This window comes from Aulonocara sp. 'chitande type north' Nkhata Bay, linkage group LG2 (genome assembly GCF_057382095.1).
Source record: "Aulonocara sp. 'chitande type north' Nkhata Bay isolate Kocher_YH1m ecotype deep benthic linkage group LG2, A_spYH_male_GT1.1, whole genome shotgun sequence".
Lineage (NCBI taxonomy): Eukaryota > Metazoa > Chordata > Actinopteri > Cichliformes > Cichlidae > Aulonocara > Aulonocara sp. 'chitande type north' Nkhata Bay.
The window spans coordinates 16,411,837-16,438,954 of NC_141345.1; the positions used below are offsets into that span (position 1 = coordinate 16,411,837).

The window sequence follows — 27,118 nt, forward strand, 5'->3', positions numbered from 1 at the left end:
AATTGAACCTCCCCCACCTTCATTCAGATGTGGCGTTTGGAACTATTTTGGTTTTCATGTGAAGCATGACCCTGAAGGTAAGCGCGTCATGGACAAAAGTAAAACAGTATGTTGGATTTGCCACACAATGCTCAATTACATTGGTGGGAACTAGTGTGTTAGCGCAGTTTGCTCCTTAACGTGTTGGCCGTCCAGCCCCACGCACGGGGCGATCCACGGTAGCTTGTTAACGGAGATTTGCCGTTTTGTGGCGTTAACGTCATTTCAGATTAACGCTGACAGCACTAGTGGGAACAAAATTAATATGACTGCACATTTACGCCGACATCATCCTAGTGCAAAGACAAGTGGAAGCAGACAAAAAGACTGCTGAACACGTCATAGACACCTCAGCTTCACTACTGGAACTTCAACATTATGCACTCCACACTGTATATAAATGCCACTTGTTTTGCACATATTCAACTCTGTATATTTTATATATTTTATTATTATTATTATTATTATTTTATTTATTTTTTTTACTATTTAATTTGTAAAAATGTGTATACACACACACACACACACACACACACACACGTAGGAAAATATTTAGTATACACATCCAGAAATGCATACACTATTATATATTGTACATATATTTATTAGTTTCAGGTTGGCCATTCTTGTATTTTGCTCGTTTGTGTTGTTGTGTTTGCACATCTCTGTTGCTTGTGGGGCTCGCACACAAGAATTTCACTCGCATGTGCTGTGCCAGTGTGCCTGCACATGTGATGTGACAATAAAAGTGATTTGATTTGATTTGATTTGATTTGAAAAACAACAAGCACGCATGCTACAAACTTTACCCAGGTCATTTAGACAGCCGTTAGCACATGATTCTCCTTATGGGGACCTGATATGTTTAATATGCTGCTGAGAATATAGCCCAGAAGAAGCGTATAGTATAGCTTTTATTTTGGAAAGAGCCATTTCTCTGTAATAAACTCTTTTCCAAAGATGAGTGATTCCTCAATCAGATTTGTACCTGCAATATAAAGTTTGGACCATTTAATTGAACTTACCGGGCATAATCTTAATGCCTCTTTCCTCCCATTCAGTCATTCATTCATCCGTCTTCTAGTCACTTATCTTGGCCCGTGTGAAAACAGCAAGCAGAGCATAAAAACTGAGATAGGAGACGCAAGCCCTCCAGCATATCCAGGGTCTGCCCTCAGCCGTTCCTGCCTGTAACACAAAACCACCTATATGATTCCTCTCAACATGATGTAGCTGCGGCTCGATAACTAAGCTTCTCCCAAATTGCTGAGCTATTCAGCCTTTTCCACAGAGCGTGACCAGCTGCCCCATGGAGTATCCTCATCCCTGCTGCTTGTTTCTGCCATCTGATTTGTTTATGATTACTAAAATCCTGTGTTCCACAGAAAAGTGTTGGAGCTACAGATTCTAAATCCTCTCTTACCTTTTGTGTTTTGTGTGCACAAAGACAAAGATGTGTCTGATGCTACAGTAAATATTCCATCCACCCATTTTTTATCACTTATGCTAACCTCACTAATTGCATGTGCTTAAGAGTACCTGGTGAGAACCTGCAAACTACACACAGGAAGGTCCTGGCCAGATTTGAACCTATAGGACCTTGTTGATGTGAAGCAGCAGTGCTAATCACTGCATCACTGTGCATGCTATGCAGCATTTAATACCAATGAAAGAAGAAAAATGCTATACTTGAACCTTTAAGTTTAGCTTTTGTTTCTTAGTCGATCAGCATCACACTTTGCTTAGAAAGTTCAATCTTTAGAAAAGTTCATGATTTATTTTCTGAGGGCTAGGTGAAACTTGACTCTGGAGGTGATCAGAAGGATTAGAGCTCAGAGGGAAAAACTTACTCTATCAAGAAACTACAAACTGTGCCTGCCAGTGCCTTTAGAGCTTACTAAGTAGTTCACTTATTCATTGTTCCTGCAAAGAGCTGCAGGTGCCAGTAACGTCTGTCAGCTTTGATTATACTGTGATATGAATATTGCCCTCCCACTAGTGGACAAAACATACATTTTCTAAAAGGAAATAGATATCGAGACTGCTATCTGCTGACTTGATTGATTCAGATGAAAAGTACATTTCATTTGCTATATGGTGTGTACCATAAAGCTGTATGCAGTATGACAGCTTAACAGTGGCAAATTCATGAAAGTTTAAATGAAGAGGGACTAATCTTTTACTTTTATACCTTTAGGATCAATAATTTGTGGTGACATTGTCATAAGAAATGAAAGAAATATGCGTACCATATTGCATAAAACAAACTATGGGTCAGACATCTGCTTACCTTCAGATTGGACAGGCTGCCTGTGACTTAATAAATGATGAGATATGACAAATAATACATGTACTGTAATTGTTGGCGTGAGATGACTGGCACAATATAAATGTGCTTATTATTCCTCAAGACACAGTTGTGATAGAGTTGAATTAGCATGTGCATCTCACCTCTCCCTGTGTGCTTCATCTTCCTGTTTCCATTCATGTCCGCTTTTGTCTCTCCCTCCCTCCATCCCTTTATTTTACCACCACTCTACCTCACTCCCATCACTTCTTCTCAGCCCCTCTCTCTCATCCCTGCTGTTTGGTAAAGATGACTGAGTGTGAAGATATGATGAAATATTTCCTGTCATCATTATGAATTAGCCTTTGCACAAACCGGCACGCACACACTCCTGCAGATGTGCATACACGCATGTATGCACACACACAGCAAGGCCCATGTATCATATCAAGGTCTCTTGAGACAGTTTAACAGTGATGTCATTGATCTCAGCTGGCTATCATCACAGAACCTGACACATACTGCAACAAAGCACAGCCAGGACACTTTCATGAGGCCATATCTGGGTCTAAGAACATACATTTGAGCTGAAGTGAAGAAACTGATGACTAATGCAAATGGCTTAAACACCTGCTGCATATATATGGTATATGGCTGACATGTAGTACAGAAGATGTATTTTTTTTCTTTTTCTGCAGGTTAGTCTTTTTAAAAAAAGCTATTATACTGTAGTACCTTTGTGCCATAGCTGGAAGAACTAGATAGCCTGTCTCTGTAGGTTTGTGATATTGATGCAAACCTACACAGAGGCTGAGAAGGTGGAGCAGGTCATCTACTGATTGGAAGGTTGGTGGTTTGATCCCTGGCTCCTCCAGTCCGTCTCCAACACGCTCTCATCCCAAAACGTAACATATTACGCTATTTGACAAATCATCGGTATGTTACGCTTTCAGCCACTCCACACATCTCTATGTTATGCATTCGGAAACATGAGAACCTTTTGGACTTAATCTACACATGTACATTTATTTTACTATCATGAATCGCTTTGGAAAACACTAACTAACACGATTAAGTTTGAGGCTGGAATACACGTCTGGAACGTGTGTTACTGCCGAGAGCGTCATTCTATTGGATTCCAACCACAATCCGGCGCATATCATAGGAACGCGGAAGGTTACCTTTCACGTTCTACTTGAATACAAATAATCTGAACATTTAAACCTTGAACCTTTCACTTTGCGTTTGTTCATACTTAAAATTTATATTTTAATCATTGAAGTTAAAAATGGAAAAGAAAATTTGACACATAATTTGCTGCTAGAAAATAAATGCCTTTTAAAATATCAAAATATAATAAAACAGGTTTGATTAAATCTGGGAGTCTGTAATCATTTGCCCCTTAAGTGCAAACAGGCGTGGATGGTTCGGATGGTTCAAAGTAACCTGGACAGCAGTTAGTCTTCACAAGCCAAGGCATGTATCGTGTGTTACATGAAACTGATCTAGGCACTGTTATCTGTACAAGTTTCATGATGCTATTAACCAACAACTGGCAAATGAATAATACCAGATAGCACACAATAACACAATATAACAATAACACAATATTCTTATCTAAAAGCCTTAAACATCTCAGTGCAGAATTTCAATGCGATTCTGGTTCGACGGTCAAGTCAAAGTAAACATAGCTGAGACGTCTCCATAGCTGACACAGGGAAGCGGGCTACTTCAGAACCCTCTGAAAGAGTAATACACTCTGACTTGTACCATCTGCTGCTGTCTACCAGCCCCCCGCCAAAGCTGAGCACACTGCAATGAAGGAAAGTGGAGCAACTCAAGAGAAAAGCAATCGTCATGATGGAGAAAATGTCTTTTTGTTTACTATGCTGTTATTTTACTTCAGTGCTGAGCAATGCTCCTCTCATTTCCAAATGAAGAGGCTGTGTTGTGTTATCCTTAAATATAGATGAGAAAAAAAACTATAATAGCCTCACAAATCAATATTATTTTGTCATTTTGGAGAATAATGGATATATTAATATGGATCCCGAACAGAACTGGACACAAATCCAGCTACAGGCAGAGGCAGATTCTTTATAAACTCCAAAGCAAAAACTCAAATTATTCAGGCCACTCTAGAGGCTGGCTCTAAAAGCCACAGCACAATAGCTCATTCACTCATGCATGCTTTGTTAGCCACAACATGCAACGCCTTTGGCATGCAACAACTGCTGCACTGCAATACACACAGTTGTGATTTTGAAGCAGAAGCCTTAGTTTTCGACAAGAAAACAGGATCTTGTCATGCAACGTCTGGGCGTTTGCTCAGGGTCGATTGAGTTTAGACTGGAAATGGAAGTAATAAAAAAATGGGAATAATAAATGCTTTGATTGATTGATTGAATCTTTATTTTGAACATGTTGAAAAAGTATAAAAAAAATAGAATTAAAAGAGACAAATGAACAAAGCAAACAAAAGGAAAACGAGCAACCACAACTCCAAATAACGTCCATGTTCAAAAAGGAGCAGGAAGAAGCATAAGCTTATTTAATCCCACCCCTTTTCCACTATCTAGTATCAATAGACTACAGAAATACCTCCTTGCAATTACATTATATGTTATGTGTAATTTTTTTTTTAATATATACACATATATGTTTCTATCTATCCATACATACGTATATACACACATACGCACATATACACATTTTCAATAACCCCATTAACACCTCAAGGATACACAACCTACAATTATATATATATATATATATATATATATATATATATACCCATACCAACAAACCCGTGCATGCGCACACACATGAAAATATTAGACAAGAACACCCTATCAAATCTCTACCTTTTCCCTGTACCCTGTAAAAACCATATCCTTAAACCGCTTTTTAAACTGCGCCATGCTTGGACATTGCTTCATATCTTTACTTAGTCTGTTCTACAGCTTCACTCCACACACAGAGATGCAAAAACTTTTTAATGTTGTACGGATACGAGGATGTTTTAAATTTAATTCCCCCCTCAAATTGTATCCCCGTTCCCTTTTAGAAAACATTTTTAGAATATTGTCAGGAAGCAGGTTATTTATTGCTTTATATATAATTTGTGCTGTGAGAAAATGAACCAGATCTGTGAATTTTAGAATTTTTGATTTTAAGAATAGTGGATTTGTATGATCTCTGTAACCAGTTTTATGGATTATCCTTATGGCCCTTTTTTGTAATATAAAGATTGATGATAGCGAACATTTGTAAGTATTGCCCCAAACCTCTGCACAGTAATTCAAATACGGTGCAATCAGGGAACAATAGAGAATGTGGAGTGATTTGTGGTCCAGAATGTGTTTTACTTTACTCAAGATTGAGACACTTCTTGAAATTTTGTTATGTATATGTTTTATATGAGACTTCCAGTTTAATTTATCATCTATAATCACACCAAGAAACTTATGTTCAAGTACTCTTTCAATTTCCACACCATCTACATGAATCTGCACTTGTGCATTTCTAAGGGAATTCCCAAATAAGATAATTTTAGTTTTACTTAGATTTAGCGATAGTTTGTTCCTGTTAAACCATTTTTTAATTTTGCACATTTCTGAAGTAACTGTATCCAGCAGCTCCTTTAGATTCCCCCCAGAACAAAAAATATTTGTGTCATCTGCAAGTAATACTAATTTTAATATATCAGATGCCTTACAAATATCATTTATATAAATAATAAATAATTTTGGACCCAGTACAGAGCCTTGTGAAACACCACAAGCAATGTCCAAGCATGATGAGGAATGGACACCCAGCTTCACAAATTGTTTCCGGTCACTTAAATAATTTTTCACCCATTGCAGTACAACCCCCCTAATCCCATACCGTTCCAGTTTATTAATTAATATGTCATGATTGATTGTGTCGAATGCTTTCTTGAGATCCAGAAATACTCCAGCTGCATACTGTTTCTGATCTATAGCATTCGTAATCTCCTCAATTGATTCGATTAATGCCAGAGATGTTGATCTTTTTGATCTGAATCCATATTGACTGTCAGAGAGTAATTTATATTTATCTAAGAATTTGTCTAATCGTTTATTAAACAGGTTTTCTAGGATTTTGGAGAATTGTGGTAGTAAAGAAACAGGCCTGTAATTTGTGAAGTGGCGTCTATCCCCGGTTTTATACGGCGGCACAACTTTAGCTATTTTCATTTTGTTTGGCACTTTTCCCGACTGAAATGATAAGTTGCAAATATATGTTAGAGGTCCTACAATTCCTTCAATGACCTTCTTGACGATTTTCATGTCAATATCATTACAATCAGTAGATGTTTTATATTTACACATGTGTTCAATGTCAATTATTTCTTTTTCCTCCACTGATGTGAGGAACATTGAGTTAGGGTTCCTATCAATCAGGTTTTCACTACATTCTACTGATGGCAGTGACTCAGGAATTTGTTCTGCCAGTTTTGGTCCAATATTTACAAAATAATGATTAAAGCTGTTGACCTTATCAGCAGTGTTTTCCATAATATTGCCATTATCGATAAAGTATTGTGGATAACTTTGTTATTTTTAATGATACCGTTTAAAACATCCCATATTCCTTTCATATTATGTTTATTGTTGTTCAATATTTTACTATAATACTCCTTTCTACATACACGTATAATATTGGTCAACTTATTTTTGTATTTTTTATATTTATTTTCAGCATCTTTTGTTCTTTGTTTTAGGTATTCCCTATAGAGTGTATTTTTCTTTTTACATGCATTTTGTAAACCCTTAGTGAGCCATGGTCTATCTGAATATTTGTGCTTTCTGTTGTATTTTATTGTTGGACAGTTTTTATCGTACAACTCCATGAATATTCTTAAAAATATGCCATATGCAATATCAATATCAGCTTCTTTGTACACATTGTCCCAGTCCTGATTTAATAGATCGTTCTTAAATGCAGTCATAGTTTCTTCTGTCCTTACACGTCTGTATCTCAGTTGTTCTTCATGCTGATTTTTCTTATAATTAGTGTCATAAACTGCAAAAACTGGTAGGTGATCACTGATGTCATTAATTAATATTCCGCTCACAATGTTGTTTTCCATATTGTTAGTGAAAATATTGTCAAGTAAGGTGGCACAATGTGGTGTAATTCTGCTAGGCCTGGTTATTTTAGGATGTAAACTCAAACTGTACATAGTGTTTAGGAATTCGTCGGTCATTTTATGCTTTTTTGGATTCAACAGGTCAATATTAAAATCACCACAGATAAACATAACTTTTTGATTTGTTTTAGAGAATATTTCCTCTATGAAGTCATTAAATACTTGAATACTAGAGCCAGGTGTTCTATATATACAGCTAATTATTACATTTTTTTCTTTTTCCTTATAAATTTCAATTGTTATACATTCTAGTAAATTATCAATTACAGTTGTCATACTTTCTACCACCTTGTAGTTTAGGTTTTTATCCACATACACAGCTACTCCCCCTCCACTCTTGTTCCTTCTATTTACAAAATTCACTTCATATCCCTCCAGTCCAAAGTCCATTCCTTTCTCCGCATTGATCCATGTTTCAGAAATGGCAATAATTCCAAATGGATTTGTCAACTCATTTAGATATTCCTTTATATTGTTGAAGTTGGCATACAGACTTCTGCTATTAAAATGGATTATTGATAATTTATTTTCCGTGTTGATGGTGTGCTTAAACTGTTCATCAGTGAAGTAGCAGCAGTTACAGCTGATGTTGTAGAAGAAATTATTTTCCGGGTCTATATCCTTTTCTAAGTCTAGAACATTATGGTCTGTGTATCGAAATGTTCTCAGTTCCAGATTATCATAAAGAGAATTCCAATGAGTTATGTTGATATTGTTGCCGGATGCAGATGAAGTTCTTTTGGACTGTGCCATGTGTTGTGTTGTGTGTCACGTCACATGTGTATTCATACCTCCAGAGTAAGTTGACCTCAGTATTTGTCCAGCTCTTCCATATTTCTGATGACCAACACTTTGGCTTGTTCCGGTGTTCCATTGAGTTTAATGAATACTTTACAGTTGGTGGTCCATGTATTTTGAATTTTTCCCTGTTTCTTCAAGTAACGTGCTTTCCTGGCAATGTCCGCATTTCTTTTTATCAGATGTTCGTTCATGAAGACATCGGATCCTTTCAGTTTCTTTCCTTGTTTTAACAGTGCTGTTTTCTGTTTTCTGTTTGCAAATCTCACAATGATGGCTGGTTTGTCACTGTCATTTTTTCGGGGTAGAGGGTGGCAAGCCTCAATGTTGTTATAATCCACTTCCACACCTTTGGACCGTAGAAAGGTAACCACTTGATGCTCCATGGAGTTGACATCTTCCTCTCCTGGCCCTCCTACATTGTCAGTGGCGACCGCCCGGGCGTATGACCGGGGTTTGATGCGAAGCCCCGTGATGATAACATCGTTCATCCGGGTGTACTGCTCCAAATCCGCCACTCTGTTCTCCAGGTACGCCAGCCGCCGATCCTTCTCGGCGTTCTGGATGCGGAGAGCCTTAACTTCCTCGACCAGGTCCAGGATGGCTTTCTGCTGCAGTTTGACAGTAGAAATCTCCTCTGTCATAAACTCCAGCGACTTCTTAATATCGTCTCCTTCCTCGGCTGACAGAACTTTTTTCGGGCCCATGCTGAGAGACGCTCTTGTAGCTTTGCCGTGACGACCGGCTAGCTAGTTGATGCTAGCGTCCTTCCTCTCACTCCAAATGTCTAGGTTAAATGTCTAAGTTAACATTACGGTCTTATGTTACAATATTTTATGAAGTCACACCATTTACAGTCTTTAACCGAGTGAGTTCACTGACCTATACATGGACTATTAGCATCTACAGAAGAAATGTCAGAATTTCTAACCTTAGGCATACAACAGAGCAACAATTGTCACACAGTTCATTGGATAAACATTGTCCTTTGCATGTATCCATATATTGAACTTTTTTGAAGACGTCTTTCTGACTAAATTTCCTTCCTATACTTGTACAGTTTTATGAAAATGGGCATCTTTCAACACATCTTTTCTAAACAGCTGCTCAACACTGGTAGGATCTCATGTGATGTTCAGCATTGTTTTGTGCTGCAAAAAACATCTCATTACTTTCAGAGAGTCGAAAGATGAGTTTAAACTCTGAATCTTAGAACACATGACTGAGCATCACCAGAATCTCTGCACGATCCCGTTTTCCACATCACTTGGTTATAAAACAGAAGTTAAAAGTCAGTGCTATCGATGGACAAGGCTCCACAAAACAAGGAAAAGATTTTAAAAAATCCCAACAGATTAGATAATAGAAATGCACGAGAGCTAGAAAGCTCTTAGGGTCAGTGGTTATGTTAATGTCAGCTGTCAGAACCAATCCATATGTCTGTCCGATAAGCAGTGATGTTGATGGAGGATATGCATGTGACATACCCAGATAGCAAAAATTATGACAACACTTCACTGCCTTATTCCTAGAAACTGAAAGCTTGTATACATATAGTCAATACATGCTGCAGGATAATCTGCAGCATATGCTGTTTTTTAGGCAATGGTAGATTTGCAACAATATTTGGAAGTACACATCCTGGTTCAATATAAAAGCACCAGTTTGAGTTGTGTGGTTTTTTTGTTCTGTTTTTTTTGTTTTGTTATTGGCATTAACAGATCAATTCTAATTTGTCAATGCTTAGAAGCCTAAAAGGCTTTGTTCCAGTAGGGAACTGCAAAACTGTGACTACGTCCAATGAGGTCAATCAGATAATAAGCTGTCTAAGGTGAACTTTCATTTTTAACTTGGTATTTGTTTCAAGATGAGTTGGTTGGATGCTGGGTTAGAGCATGGCTATTCAACTACGAAGTTAGTTGGGCCAGATTTTCAAACCGAGGAATTTATCTGGGCCAGATATTTTTTTTTAAGCCAGTAAGCAGCAGATCATGATCAATTTCAAACCCACACAACTGTATTGAAAAACAAGTAATTTTTTTATTCATTTTCCCCTGTAAATCTGGTGACCTCTCACAAATGCACACCAAAAGGTCCATTTAAAAAAAGGGAGCTATAACTAAACTATTTTTTGCACATTTGAAATAATAATAATACACTCAACAAAAATATAAACGCAACACTTTTGTTACTGCTCCCATTCCCCATGGGATGGACGTAGAGACCTAAAATTCATTCCAGATACACAATATAACCATCCCTCCCAAACAGTGGTCACAAATCAGTCCAAATGTGTGGTAGTGGGCACATCTGCCATATTGAGATAATCCATCCCACCTCACAGGTGTGCCACATCAGGATGCTGATCTGACATCATGAGTAGTGCACAGGTGTACCTCAGACTGCCCACAACAAAAGGCCACCCTGGAATGTGCAGTTTTGTCTCACAGCAAAATGCCACAGATGCCACAAGCAATGAGGGAGCGTGCAATTGGCATGCTGACAGCAGGAATGTCAACCAGATCTGTCGCCCGTGCATTGAATGTTCATTTCTCAACCATAAGCCGTCTCCACAGGCGTTTCAGAGAATATGGCAGCACATCCAACCGGCCTCACAACCGCAGACCTCGTGTAACCACACCAGCCCAGGACCTCCACATCCAGCAGGTTCACCTCCAAGATCGTCTGAGACCAGCCACCCAGACAGCTGCTGGAACAATTGGTTTGCACAACCAAACAATTTCTGCAAAAACTGTCAGAAACCGTCTCAGGGACGCTCAACTGCATGCCCGTCGTCCTCATCGGGGTCTTGACCTGACTCCAGCTCGTCGCCGTAACAGACTTGTGTGGGCAAATGCTCACATTCGATGGCGTCTGGCACGTTGGAGAGGTGTGCGCTTCACGGATGAATCATGGTTCACATTGTTCAGGGCAGATGGCAGCTGAGAATGTCCCAGTTCTTGCATGGCCAGCATACTCACCGGACATGTCACCCATTGAGCATGTTCGGGATGTGCTTGACCGGCGTATACGACAGCGTGTACCAGTTCCCACGAATATCCAACCACCTCGCACAGCCATTGAAGTGGAGTGGACCAACATTCCACAGGCCACAATTGACAATCTGATAGACTCCATGCGACGATGTGTTGCACTGCATGAGGCAAATGGTGGTCACACCAGATACTGACCGGTTCTGGGTCCCTAGACCCCCAATAGCGCAAAAAACTGCACATTCCAGGGTGGCCTTTTGTTGTGGGCAGTCTGAGGTACACCTGTGCACTACTCATGATGTCAGATCAGCCTCCTGATGTGGCACACCTGTGAGGTGGGATGGATTATCTCAATATGGCAGATGTGCCCACTACCACACATTTGGACTGATTTGTGACCACTGTTTGGGAGGGATGGTTATATTGTGTATCTGGAATGAATTTTAGGTCTCTACGTCCATCCCATGGGGAATGGGAGCAGTAACAAAGGTGTTGCGTTTATATTTTTGTTGAGTGTAATAACAAAAAACATTTTGATAATTCCCTTTCAAATTAAAATATTTTGCTGACCACTCACTTTTCCTGCCATGGATGGAGCCCCATCCGTCACAGACACGCTTCATATCCAGACCATTTTCCTCAAAAAGAGCTTAAATCTTCTCAAACATTATTTCGCCAGCTGTGTGTCCCTCTAACGGTAGTAAACCGAACAATTTCCCATCCAAAAAACGGACATATACGCATAACTGTGCATTATCAGTTCTGTCTGTGATCTCCTGCTATAGACATTACATCAGTTTTCTTCAGGTCATCTAACAGCATTTCAAACTCGTCTGACGCCAGAACTTCAACTCTACGAATATTTGAACTGTCCTACAGGGGTACGTTTTTAATAGCAGATGTCACACTTACTTTAATTTTTTCATCACTTTTCACCGCATCCACCACGGTCAGCATGCAGTATTTCATTGTTTCAGAATCTGTGAAAGGCCTTTTCTTCTTCGCCAAGAAGCAAACACGAAGGAAAGATGCTGCAGCTCTCTCTTGGGCTGTACAGGACCCTCACCATGGTAGTACAACTCCGGTTGTAAGATTATTAAACTCGGTAAAATGAATAAGTATTTGTCAGTCCAGGCAGGGTTAAACCGACAGTTTTCATTGTCAATTTTGCGCTTTTGGAGTGAGAAAGACATGCTGTTGTCGCATCATATATTACGATGATTGTTTAATATCTGTACATCACGGTGCATTGTGGGTTAAATATTGCTAGACTACTAGGAGTGTTGCATTCACAGTCTACACTACGCTGTAGGAATTTTTAATTTTTTTAAAATTAATTAATGAATTGATTTTTTGCGTTTTCTCTGTGTTTCTGCCAGGACCACAGGCAGGGCCACTCGCAGGTTGCTTCTGGGCCGCATTTGGCCCGCGGGCCGCCATTTGAATAGGCTTGGGTTAGAGCATAGGTGTCAAACTCTGGCCCGTGGGCCAAATTTGGCCCGCAGCCTAATTACATTTGGCCCGCGAAGCCATACCAAATTACTATTAGCGCTGGCCTACTGGTATTATACAGCTAATATATATATTGTTTAGTATTAAGCTTTGCTTGTTCCATATTCAGTTTTTCAGCAAAACTTGTTTTAGTCCATAAGAAAAGATTCATTCTTATATCTAGAGGAAGATTTTTTTTTTCAATAAATATTAGCGTTAGCCCGCGACTTTGTTCCAGTTTTGAATTTTGGCCCACTGTGTATTTGAGTTTGACACCCCTGGGTTAGAGTATCTTCTCTCTGATAAAGCGTAGTATAATAACAGCAAACATCCTCACATGAAGGCCTTGCATGAAGACCAAGTAATTTATCTATAAGACACTAAAGTTTAGAACCGCTGACATAGAGCCGCTCACATGAGCAAGTTTGGCTATGTCTCGGTGCTTTCTATTTACCATTCACCGTCCAATGAGTGCATCAGGAGCAACTCGAGGGTCAATATCTTACCTACATATACTTGGACTTAGACTCTGGAGGAGCCAGGGATTGAACCTCCAGCCGTCTGATTAGTAGATTCAATTCAATTCAATTTTATTTATATAGTGCCAAATCACAACAAAAGTTGCCTCAAGGTGCTTCATAGGTACAGAGAAAAACCCAACAATCATATGACCCCCTATGAGCAAGCACTTTGGTGACAGTGGGAAGGAAAAACTCCCTTTTAACAGGAAGAAACCTCCAGCAGAACCAGGCTCAGGGAGGGGCGGGGCCATCTGCTGCGACCAGTTGGGGTGAGAGAAGGAAGACAGGATAAAAGACATGCTGTGGAAGAGAGACAGAGGTTAATAACAGATATGATTCAATACAGAGAGGTCTGTTAATACATAGTGAGCGAGAAAGGTGACTGGAAAGGAAAAACTCAATGCATCATGGGAATCCCCCGGCAGCCTACATCTATTGCAGCATAACTAAGGGAGGATTCAGGGTCACCTGGTCCAGCCCTAACTATATGCTTTAGCAAAAAGGAAAGTTTGAAGCCTAATCTTGAAAGTAGAGATAGTGTCTGTCTCCTGAGTCCAAACTGGAAGCTGGTTCCACAGAAGAGGGGCCTGAAAACTGAAGGCTCTGCCTCCCATTCTACTTTTAAATACTCTAGGAACAACAAGTAAGCCTGCAGTGTGAGAGCGACCTAGATGACCTGTTTGACCTACTAAGCCCTCTTCACGATACTTGACCTGAAGACAATAGTTTGAGACATGACTGGGGCAGTGTTTTGTTTATTTTTATATTGATGATAAGCTGGCTCTGCTCAGTGGTTAGCACTGTCACTTTACAGTAAGAATGTTATTCAGTCAAACCTTCTGGTTTGTTTGGTCCTTTTTTGGGGGGAGTTTGCATCTTCCCCCATTACCTGCCGTGGTTTCCTCCAGGTTCTCCAGTTCATTCACACAGTCAAAAGGTTTGTTTGAGTGATTTGACTTTAAGTTGGTTATGGACATGAATATGAACATCTAATGTTGTCCGTGTAAACTTTTTGATGAACTGGTGACCTGTCCATGTTTAAGAACAATGCACATTAAGGTTTCTCCCACACGAGCACAGCAGATGTCCCAGATGTTGAAGGAACCCTGCTGAAATGACTAAGGTGCAGTTGCACTAAAATGGTACTAAACACATGATAATGTGAATTTTATCTGACCTGATGTGTCAGTTTGTATGGACTGTCAGCGTCCTGAGATTCCCTATAGAAAATCTGTCAAGCTAAGGAGAATTTATTTAAGAAAGACTGGAAGCTCAACGCACTACCAATACAACCCATTTTCAAAAGACTTTTATCCTGGTTTGAGTCTTAATAACACTAAAATGTTTTCTTGATTGCTGTAATATAACAAGTGAAGCATTCTACCAAATTATACTTTGTTTATACAACAGCTGCCAAAATGTGGTTGATTTTTCAAGTTCCAAAAAGATGGAGTACCATATTGTAATGACTAAAGTACCTTGTAATAATAAATCAAGCCTCTGTCTTCTTTCTAGTTCCTATTTTGCTGGATGAAATTGTCAAAACACAGAAGGTTTCTCTGGGAGGAAACTCTAAGCAAAGTGACACAGTATGTTTTGATGTCACTGAGGGTGTGTGACCTAGCCTGACCTGAAGGTATGGGGCTTAAAATTAGAGCAGGAAGCAGATGATCTGTATTATTATTTAAAAGAAATATAAAAATATAAAAATCCTTTCCTATGTGCAGCTGAGCTGAATCAGTTGTCTTTGTTGTCCTGCATTTATAAAAAAAAAAACATTACAATATTTTATGTATCAAAATGTCTACACACTCCCAATAGTGACCTGCACTGTAACAGTGAATCACCTTTTAGCCGTTCTTTATTTATGTAGCTTCATAACTCCTCATCATCATCACTGAGGTATTTTCAGAGATAAGGCACCACTGCCAACATTCCTCTTTCTAATGACTTTGTAGTTGTTGCCGTTTTCCGCAAACTTTGAAAGACTTTGAAAGACCAAACAACACGTACGTCCAAACTTGAATTTAATTAGGGTCACAAACGCTCTATTGAACCATGTAATTTTTCAAGCGTTGTGTGACAGGACCAAAAGACAAACAGAAGTTATTGTGAGGGCAAAGCATCACAGAGATGCCTCTTTTTTCATACAACCCTGACTACTTGTTTTACGAATGTCAAACATGTATTTTTATTCCAACTGTCCACTCATCTGCAGTTGATACAGATGTTGTCTGTATTATTGTAGGGTTTTACAGTGCAGTATAACGACTGTGAGGTGGCTGTTGTTGTAATTTGGCACTATATGAATAAGACTGGATTGAATTATGTGTATATCTTGGGTTTTTTATATTTGCAGAGTGAGTTTTTGCTTTCATCTTCAGTGGTGCTGTTTCTGACAAATGGACACAACAATGGAGCCATTTTGGTCAAGAGTAGCTCCCGTGGCTTGCGTCCCATCTCTTTTAAGCCTCAGGCAGAAATCTAAAAGCTGTTGTACCGTGGTTTGATAACCTACCAGGGAGCAAGTGGGCTGAAGGTGGGTGAGGTAGAAAAAACACTGTCACACTGTCATCAGCAGGCCAGCTTGGCTCTTTTGCAGAAATCTTAATGCTTTCTCATAATACCAGACAACACACCAACACATACAGTGAAAAGTTCCTTAGTGTTGCTGATCATAAGGAGCAGTCACATGCTGCTGTATGATCTGTGATTTATGCTCTCATCTGATTTGCTCCAAGCAGTGTCAGCAGATACAGAATGAAGCACACGTTCAGGTACCACACTTCTTTGATATGACAGCAGAAACAACACTTATGTGACTGGACAACTGGAAATAGATAGGAAAGAGAAAATGTACAATATCATTCAAAGGTTTAAGGAACTTTATAAGTTCATATATTTATTCATCATTGTGTCTTATTGGTTGAAAACCCAACTTTTTCATAACCCTTGGAGACCAAACTAAAAAGAAGGGAAAGTTTCCATAGGTGTGTCCCAGATTGAGTTTTTTTTTGGATGAGCCCTTCCTACTAATATAAGGACACGGAGGTCACATACAGTTTCTTTGCACTCACACTGTCACAGACCCACACCATGCCATGCCCTTTCAGAGAGATTAATGTTTACCTGCACACATCTAGATCAAGTTTAGACACACACACACACAACGATCACTAAACACTTACTCTGGTTTTACTTTACCTATTTTTATTGTGTCTCATGTTTATTTTTTCTTTCTTTGTTCTTTTTGAAGAATGCATTGACCTTCCTACCTACCCATCTCCTCCGTCTGACTGAAAGAGATCTTTTTCTTTTTGGCTGTCATCTACGAATAAAGCTCTTAGCTGTATTTCATGATGTGTTTACATGAATATAATAAATTCCCCATTTGACACGTCTTCCCAGATTATCTGTTGTTTGCTAGAGGCTTATCAGAAGTGACACAGGAGGGTTGGTGACTGTGGCAATCAAGCCCAGAACCCTGGCAGCATGAATATCGAGCTCTGAAATGCACCTCTAAGCGTTACAGTGTGGCTCTCCACTCTTTCACTTCTTTTGTTTTCGCTGTGAACTGATGAGTTGTGTCAAAGTCCAGTTTGTGTTGTTTATTTTGTCATGTGTGACGCTGAGTAGCATTGACTGCTGTCTGTCTGTGGGCGACTCTTGTCCAGACCTCATGACGTCCTCGCTAATGGACCCCTATCAGCTTCGGTCACATCACAGCAGACTGGCTGTGCACTTCAGCATTCAGCTTTTCCTCTCTCTGCTCCTCCAGGGGAGAGTAGGTTTGGATTTAGCACTGGTACGTGGATAAACTCACATGTACAGACGAACGTCGTGACAGAATGCCTAATGACATTATAACCATGCCCCTGTTTTACTCACAGCACTGTAATATATGAACCTACTTGTTGCGTATGTAAAAGAATAGCAGCAGAACCGCTGACTTTTTCAAATCACTAATTGTGTTCACTCTGTTTTTTAACATTCACTGTATAATTGGCACTTAATTAAGAGATTTCTGGCTTTTTGTCATTATTTTGCAACACTGCTATCAGCTGACTCATATTTTTTTTTCTTCATCAGTAATTAGACACCTGGCTTTTGGAGTCTGGTAGCTTGAAAGCAGTGTACTTGCCACGCACACTTTCAGTCACTTTGACTTGCAATTAAAAGCATCGGGTACTCCAGAGTCTGTTTAATCTAATGTGTAGGGGGCTGTATTTAACACAAGTCACAGTCTTCTCCAAAAACCTGAGTGTAAAACTCAAGTTTCCACCAAGCAACATTTGGGGCTAAAAAAATGAAGCCAATGATTGGCCATCAAGTTGATGCCATTAAAGGCAACTCAAGGCAGTCCCCATAGGGTCCAAATGTCCAAACGACTTCAAATAATTAACAGCATGTTTACAGCCTGGTACCAAAAACAAAAAAACAATTGCATGTTTAGATAGTTTTCTCATTCATAACACAACACAACCAAGTCATTACAATTGTAGTTCATTACTCAGAATGAACAAGCAGATATACTGTTTATATGTCTGTGCATTGCACCTGTTCAGCCTTTCAATGCAGCTTGCTAACCAACCTTTGCTTTCTCTATTAACCAAATATAGTAACTTCTGCCACCGAGAAACCAGTGTGGTGGATGGAGTTCAATATGTTAATGTGTAGACTTCAAAATGTAAAATCCAGAAACTAATGGGTGGTGTTTAGACAGGACATGAGTCCATCTTCTGACTTGTCATTTCTGCCTGCTGCTTCTGCCTTCATATGCAGATGCAGATCTTTAAAAAGGGACAGTTAGCAACTACATGCAACTTTTCCACAGAAAGCACACTGTTGTACCAACTCCAAAAAACAACTTCAGATGTTTCTGTGACGCCAGGGACTTTTAGCAAATTGTTAGTTTAAACTTTTGATGCACCTAACATCCACTGTAATGTTTTATTTAATCTAAAGTAAAAGATGGAATGTTTATTTTTGCTGTTAGATTTCTGGTTTCGTGGAAAAGAAAAAAAACCCGGAGATCCACTTACCTGCAGGATAATAGCATGTGTTGAAGTCATTTACAATGAACACCTAGGTGATGGCTTTAAAACCTAATGCTCTCAGTTATACTGTCTTGCTTATATAGCTAGCTGAACCTTTATTGAAGGCCAAAGGAAATGAAAAGTTGAAGGAAGAAATTTAGGTTTGACTTGCTGATGACAGCTTCCATACTGGCATAAGGATGATTTTTTTAATAGACAAACTGTAGGTAGAAGAAAGTAGAGCATGTAAAAGTAACAATTTCTCACTTTATTTTCATTGTTCGCTGGGTGTTCGATTGATGATATGTGCTGTGAATATCGTTTAGTCCGTCAGTCTCCTGAAGTGGGTTATTACTTTTTTTTCCTCCAATTGTAAAACACGCACAAAAGGTGTATCAGTCATTTTTGCCACAGTTTGTCATTTTGTCTTTCACGCTCATCAAATGTCTTATGATCTTTAGATGCTTCGAAGTGGAAAAAATGCCGTCCCAGTAATGTTATGCAGCTCTATATGCTTTTCTTCCTGAGAGGCTGTAATAAAGTTTGCAGTCAGGCTGTGAAAACGTCTGACTGAAGTCATTTTCCAAACGCTGGTTCATATTTTTCTTAAGCCTTGTTGTACTGCAAAGTTTTGAGAGAACAGTAAGAAGACGTTGGTGGGGCTGCATTTTGATTCTGATTCAGGAAGTTAATGAATCAGAGCGGATTGATTGGGTGCATGTTAGACGAGAATGGTTTTGACACCAGGGTTTTCAATGGAGGTGATTTGTAAGATGCTACTCTCTTTCCATAACTCTGGCATAACACATAAAATTAAAAAAAAAAAAAAGCACCAATTAGTACACTTTGTTGAAGCCGGGTGTCTTTTGGTGTCTGTGCCCAGAGGCACTGGAGTACAGTATCAGTGAAATGAATCTATCACTCCTAATGTGTCATTTGTCACTGAGCAGGGTTATCCTTGTGATGTTTGAACCCAAACCACAATCTTTTCCTAAACCCAGCCGAGTATTCTAGTTTTCAGCACCTCAACCTAAAAAGCAGCTGAAGCGAAATTCAAAATTGGGGAAAAAAAGAGACAAACTGTGAAACACAAACGTCCCAACTGCATGCAACCCACCTGCTCCCACCTGAAAAACTGGTAGTTTATGCCTCTGGCACTCCATCCCTACTAATGCAGACTTTGGGGTCTCTAAAAAGAAGCTTTTATCTTGTGGCAGCTGATGTTGCAACTGCTGCAGCCTCAGTGAGATACTGTACTGGACCTATAATGGGGGGATGCAGGGTGAGAATGCTGTGGGATAAACAATGGATGTATCAAAGTACTAGAATGCTATGTGTGGTCAGCACTGCTAACAGTTACTGTATCAAGTAATCAGGCTGAACAAAAATATCTTCTTTGTGTGGATGTAACACCTCTGAATTGAGATTATTTAGCTGGGAAAGTTTCACAAGTGGTGCAGCTATTGTTATCCCTGATTTTTACAATGTGTAATTCTTCATGAGTAATTGATTACATTTTTTATATTACCCTCATCGGTAGCGTTTGCATTTAAAAAGGATCTTTCTACACATTCTACTCTATCCTACATCAGTTTCACAACAAGGACTCAAATCATTTCACATTCGTTTAATGTGCAGTCATTGTAAGGCAGCTCCTCACTCAGATCACAGGCTGGAACCCACTAAGAGGTTACCCTGTGATCTGACATATCGTATACATGTGTGGAGCATATCATCAGGTTATTATGCATATGAATCCGTTTCATACGTGAACCAATTACCCACCAAGCTGTCACTGGGAAAGGAAGAAAAAAGAAGACTGGGGAAGAGAGGAGGAAAAAAGGTAAGATGAAGGAAAGCAGAAAAATGTGCTGTTGGCTAAGCGAGCATATAGAGGAAAAGTGGCAGAAGCGGAAGCAATATATGAGAAAAAGGCAAATAAAAGAGGAGAGAACTATTGTAAATGGGAAGAAAGGTAAAAAGAGTACGGGGATTAAAAGACGGAGATGGAATAGAGGGAACGGGGAATGAAGAAGGGCATGAAGATGGACAGTGAAGGAGAAATGGAAATTGGAGCGTGCACGATTTCTTGTCTGCTCCACATTATTTAAATAACAGCATTGATCTGCTGAGACCACAGCACCCCTATGTTAGCTTCATATGAACACACACACACTGTACTCTGGATAAATACTGGATGGATTGTCTCAATTTTGACACAGAAATCTTCCTCTTGCTGTGAATGTTGATGACATTAGTACAGATTCTGCCATCATAATGCTGGTTTACGAAAGTAGCTCCAGCAAAGAATTGCACTGCAGTTGCCCCGTCCAAGCCAGGGTAATCCAGCCACTGAGGAGGCTAGGACTAGGATGTGTGTGTGCGAGGCCCCGGGTAGACCCAGGAGATACTAGAAAGATGACATCTTTCGGATGTTAACATCTCGGTGAGCTGGAGGAGATGGCTGGGGGATTGGCTTCGCTGTTTAGGCCACTGAGCCCACATCACAGCCTTGAGTAAGCAGAAGGAAATGCACGGATGGATCCAATCATTCGTTTTTGATGACTGTCTCTTTGTAAGTTCCATTTCAATTTAACTGTGAAAGCAAAAAACGCATGTAAAACATTTTTGTTATTCATTTTTTAGGAAGTAATTATTCAGCAGCGTCTATAGGGCCTACATCCTCAGTTATATAAAATTATAACTGGGCAAAAATAACCATTGCAACATTCAGGGTGAACTTCTGTTGAGCAGAGAAGTCATGGGTTCGTAACATGCGTGAAGGCTGATTGGAACATGTTGTACAAGTTGACACACAGTGCAAAAATAATAAAAACAGACAAAAGAGAACCTTGAAAAGACAGCCGCAGGCTGGTAAGCATGGCTTAGATGTGTAATTCAGTCTTTATTACAGTTTAAAGGCAATGCGTGTAACAGAATTCCTTTATAAATGCGTCCCTTTCCTTTTGTTCTTTGTTTGGTTCAATTTCTCCTTAATTGCTTGTTAATGTATAATATATTCTTTATGAATGTAAAAACTTAAAAACAAGCAATCTGGATACAGTAGAGACTTGATCGTTGGTTACTTATTGCGTGAATGTTGTGATTTAGAAATGTCTACTTGTTCCACTCTGTTAAAAAAATAAAGGCAAAAAAACTCAACAACAGTAGAGGTTTCTGGACTGAGCCAATATCTTGCGAGTGTGTGCTTTTGTCACAGAGAGACAGTGTCAATCTTACGGGAAGATAGCGTCTCCCTAAAAGATTGACACAATCTCTTGTCAAAATATATCTGGCTCTCTTCTGTGTCAGTTTTGGTTTATCTTCCCCAAACACAGAGTGTGCTTCTGCACAGAAATGAAGAGCTCCATGTCAGACATCTTTCCACTGTTCATCAGTTTAACCTCCATTACTGTGATATGACCAAGACATGCAAGATACACACAGACACACACGCATCAACAACCAGAAGGCTACTGAAAGACACATACATCCACTCTGAAACATTATCTTTCTTTTGTTTCTGCTGCACACACACACACACACACACACACACACACACACACACACACACACACACAGATATGAACCCACTAAGTCTAGTGGGAGGCTGGTTGACTGGTAGAGATTCTGTCAGGGCTGTCTTTACCAATCAGGATCAAACTCCGCCCCCAAACCTCTGACCTCATCATCTTCGCGGGGCTGTCAGACAAGTCTGCTGAGACAGCAACTTTACTGAGGCGTGGACCTTGTGGGTGTGGGTGTTTGCATTTATGCGTATTTGTGTGTGTGAATAAAAGTATGAGTGTGAACCAGGAAAAAAGCTAAATATATGTATTTATCTCAGTATTGTCTCTAAATGGTTTTAAGAACTGCAGTGATGTAATTTGTGATCATGAATCATTCGGACTCAAGTTTTTTTTTTTAGTTTTGTTTAATCAACGTGTCATTTCAGCATTTAACCTGTCTTGATTTGAAGTATGTCGCTCTACAGGAAATTAATCTCACACAGTGTCCATCCAAGTTTTTATTGGCAAGTGTGCTGTTGTAAATTCTTAACAGTCTAACTTGAAAACATTGGCAGAATGCTAGTTTTTTTTTTTTTTTTAGCAAAACACTATTTCATTACAATTTGAATACATTATTGTATCAACGACAAGACAAAGAGAAAACAATGTGCTGGAATTTTTGGCTATAAGGTAGAAATAATTTCTGTAGAATAAGAATAACATAAAGTAGAATTGCTCTTCTCTTGTTTTCAGGTAGTCAAAGATTATCCCTGAATCAGGAGATACTTATGTTGAAAAGATGAGCATTTTCTTATATAATTAAAAAACCAAGCTGCCTGACACATGTGTGCCGTAGCTGTCCTCAGTTCTGTGACCTACTGTACCTCACTGCAGTATTTCAGTGAGTCTTTAGAACTGTTCCAGTAACATTCAGGTTTTGCAAAAAAAAAAAAATGCAAATAATTTGTCTCGTGTTGTTGTCAAGTTGGTCTCAGGCTCTGAGTGACCTTTGAATTGGCCCCGTGCACCACTGCTATCTCTGTCTTAATATGAAAAACAATAATTAAAGGGGTATTTCTTGTATTTCCTGGGAGCTTTGGCACTACATTACCCAGACATGTCATGTTATGCAATCAGCACTTTTGCAACACCGCGTATTTTGTTCTCTTTGTCTTTGTACATTTCTCCTGTTGTCTTCAAATTCGATTTTCTATCTTCTTCTTTTTGTTGTAAGATGGTATCAAGCATCTGTTGTATTTTGTCTTTTGCCTCCTTTTTTATTATTTCCTACATCGCTCTGAGCTCACCTATTAAAATACATGATGGCACCATTGCAGATCACATTGTCCTCTCACGTGTTTACTCTGAATAACCTTAGGCCAGATAGCTGTGTTTGAACCACCATGTGACCTACAGTATTTTTAGCACTACTAAGTTTTTTACATATGAATAGCTAATGTGATGCTGTTAATCTGTGCTTATGCCTCTTGTTGACTGGTTGTTTCATGTTAACGGGCTAGCATGCTCCCTCTTTATATTTGTGTGGCAGGAAAGCAAGCTGTGTTTTCAATGCTAGCATGAAACAGAAACACAAAACTGGGCCTGGTTTTCTGTTGAGCCCCCTAGGCAAAAACTCTGAGTCAGTGTGAGCCCTTTTTTTTTTCTTCCTCCAAACATCTTTGCATCAAATACCATCATGCTTCTTTTAAATGTTGCGCTTAACGAGCATGCCAAATTCTTATGTACCCTGACGGTGTTAGAACAATTGAAAACAACATGTCATGTGTGGTGATCTTAGGCTTCTTTTGTTCCACTTTGTCTTCAGATAGGTTAAATGAGCTACCCTATTTCATAATTCAGTGCTCCAAAGGCCAAATTATGAGTAACTCCTTCAACCTAGTTTCTAAAAGCATCACAGCCCTAAAGGCCTTGTTACACCGGCAGTTTTATCCTGTTCAATGAAACTGCTCAGTAGCCAACAGCAGAGGAGTGTGACTGTGGAGCTTTGATTAGACAACAGTAAAAGACTAGCTAGCCACTTACTGTCTCCCATGGATGAATTAATGCATATGACTGTGAGGCAGGATGCTGTATTTATCACCTATATGGGGCATTTTCTTGAGCAAGCTGGGTGGAAAATAAAGTTTTGATAGCAATGTGGAAATCCATAGATGTGTGGGTCAATTTTACTTTGATAGGGGTTTTGATGCAGTGAGTATTTGGTATTCCATTTGAATCCATTTCTACTTTGAATGCCAAGAAATCTGATGGGGTTAGTATGAGATCAGCTATGACAAGGGAGATGAGTTCTAGATGCTGGCAATGCTTTATCTCAGCTTAACAAAATGGGCAAGCAACCAGATCTGAGTTAAATCAAATTACCAAGTGACAAAGCTGACCTGTAATACTCCAGCTGCCACGTGGAATCTACTCAGTGTACCGAACGTACTGAGTTTCTTGAAGGTGAAATGGTGCATACAAAAGACTGTGTTCAGTAGGGGCCTGTAGTTCATTTCTGGCTCACCATGCCCTCATGAGTTAATCCTGCCACGTTCACTAGAGAGCGTCTGGCCTGTTAGATACAGTTTGTCTTGGAGCGGAAAGCCACAGGGGACACAGCAGCATCACACCCAGACACTCTTTATATGCTTAACTTAAGATTAATTTAAGAGGTAATCTTATTTTGACGTTAATATAAAAATCTGCACGGCTTAACATTGTACCTCCTATTATTCATCTTAATAGCCACTAGATGTAATTAGTTAATTGATGTGTTTATTTGTGATTGTAATGAAAGTCAAAGACTTTGTGGTAAATCAGTGACCTACACTGTAAAAGGAAGCCTGCTCAGAATACTAACACATAAACACACCACAGTCCAGGCTGTGGGAATGACTGTATGTACTGCACCTGTTTGCCTATCTTGCTCAATTTTACCATTGACCACAAGCGATATGATTGAAGTCTCGGTGCACGCTCAATCATCCAGGTATGTAAATCCCAAAAAGGTTGATTTTGTTCATCTGAACGATTTCAGTGGGAGAAACGTTTCGTCACTCATCCCAGTGACGTCTCAGCTGACTGCAGGTCTTTGATGAGCTTTGATCAGTGGTTGCTGATCAATAGTCATGACAATTTGCATATTAATGATCAAGGAAGTGAGGAAATTGTTCATTCAGTGGGCTGGTTTCAGTTATTGTGCAAATGTACTGTTTATAAGGTTGGAAACCTGCAGTCAGCTGAGACTGAAGACGTCGCTAGGTTTCCTTACATTAGTAATGTCTTAGTAATTTACCTTTTTATAAGATAAGATAAGATAAAACTTTATTAATCCCTCGGGTGGGTTCCTCTGGGAAATTCGGTTTCCAAAAGCACAGCACCGACAGAAGTTATAGTTATTTGTTACACATTGCAAGTATTTACTCAGCTATCTGTTTGTCTAACAAATATTTTTCTGAAATTCGTACATGGTACAGCCGGGTACCAAACGTAGTCGTTTGGCACCGGGCCACATGAGTTGAGGCTCGGGTGTGAAATTTATGGTTTTCAGGGTTTTTATCGTTATTTTTTTAATCGTTTTTTATTGTTAACTCGGTTTCCCTGGGTCTTTTCCTGTGTGTTACTAATGAATCTTATATTCTTTGGTACCAGTACTGGTTTTATTTTGTTGTATTTATCCGCGACACCTTAAAGGCTGGTCCGTGAAAATATTGTCGGACATAAACTGGTCTGTGGCGCAAAAAAGGTTGGGGACCGCTGGTCTAGCCCATATAGCTGTCTCACACATTTCCATGTGAACATTACACTCAACGTCTTATGACTCAATTTACAACGCTCAGGCCGTAGCTGAACCTCGCAGATGTGGAGGATAATCAATCCTTAAGGAAACAGTGCACTTGAATCTTGTCTACACTTTTGCAAAGATACTCAGATTCAACAGCACTGACTTCATACATTATAGATTAACTATTCTGGTAGTCTTGACACTTGCTTCCTTTCTTTAATGACCTTTCTCGCTGCACAAGGGATTGTACCTAACTTTTTAAAGTTGTGCTATATATATTCTTCACTTCACTTGCTTACACAGTCACGTACACATGCATGTGTATGTGTACGCACACACAAACATAACATACAGTTAGCTCTGTGTCTACCCTCTCATCCTCATGTTTCCCAAAAGGCAGAGTTGAGTAAAACTGAAAAATCCCACAGATGCAGTGTTGTGCCAGGCTGGATGGTAGACACTCCAGGGATATGTACGCACACACACACACACACACACACACACACACACACACACACACACACACACACACACACATCAACCCGGAGTGCCGAGGTAAGCGGGTGTTTGACAGTAGACCTTCAGGGAGATGGAAGAGCTTTCACTGTCCGGAGGGAGGAAGCGATGGTGAGGGGGAAAGATAAAGATGAAGGAAAGAAAGTGACAGAGAAGCAGGAAGTGAAAGGATGAAAGCTGTACAATTAAGAGGAGAGTTACAGTGACTCAGTGAAACAGTTGCCCTGTTTTACGCAAATTTTCATCATACTGTTGGTTACATTCTCTTTTTTTTTTTTTTCTGCCTGTCCCATTTGGCTCTTTTGCCATCAGAAGATGCCCAACGGATTTACTTTACCAAATTGACCATCCCAGCCTTGCCGTAATAGTCTATTTGATTCACCTTTTATTGTTTATTTTTTTATTTTCACTTGCTAGATACGGGACAGACTTGAATGAGGAAAAGAAAAGGGAGAAAGCAAGAGGGGGAAAAAAACAGCGGAGAAGAGGGACGGGGATAAAGGGCCAAAAACCCCAAAAACCAACTAAATAAGCAGATCACCTGTTGAGAAAGAAAAAAGAAAACAAGCACAAGAAAACAAGAGCAATACAATAAACAACATCACGATGATATATGGGAATATAACAGTAAATACTAAATATTAAACATTATTGTGCAGCACGTAAGATCGATGGTTACATTCTCTTGTTTGTCTTCAGAACTACGTCAAGCAAAAGCTCAGGAAATGATTTGATTGACGAGTGTTCTGTGTTGTATTTTTTGTCTGGGACCACGTGTTCAGAAACATACTTAACAAGCTGAACACTTCGAATGTTAAAGAGTCCTTGAGGCAAAGTGTGGAGTAGTTACCAAAATGAATGAAACATATTGGGTATGTTATTTGTTCTCAAGGTTTTACAATCACTACTATTGTACCGTCACTGCCTGAAGTTATGATTATATTTTATTAATGAACCAGTGAAAAATA

General features: G+C 39.4%; 2 protein-coding genes across 6 annotated transcripts in view; one reads left to right on the forward strand and one right to left on the reverse strand.

The window, feature by feature from the left end:
- Nucleotides 1-27,118, forward strand: part of il1rapl2 (interleukin 1 receptor accessory protein-like 2) — a 483,040-nt gene that overhangs the window by 155,013 nt on the left and 300,909 nt on the right. The gene's annotated exons all lie outside the window — the stretch shown is intronic.
- LOC147337544 (uncharacterized) lies at nt 8,186-9,065 on the reverse strand. The gene has a single exon (XM_086305845.1). The coding sequence runs from the start codon at nt 9,005-9,007 to the stop codon at nt 8,312-8,314; it is 696 nt and encodes a 231-aa protein (XP_086161971.1). The 5' UTR covers nt 9,008-9,065; the 3' UTR covers nt 8,186-8,311.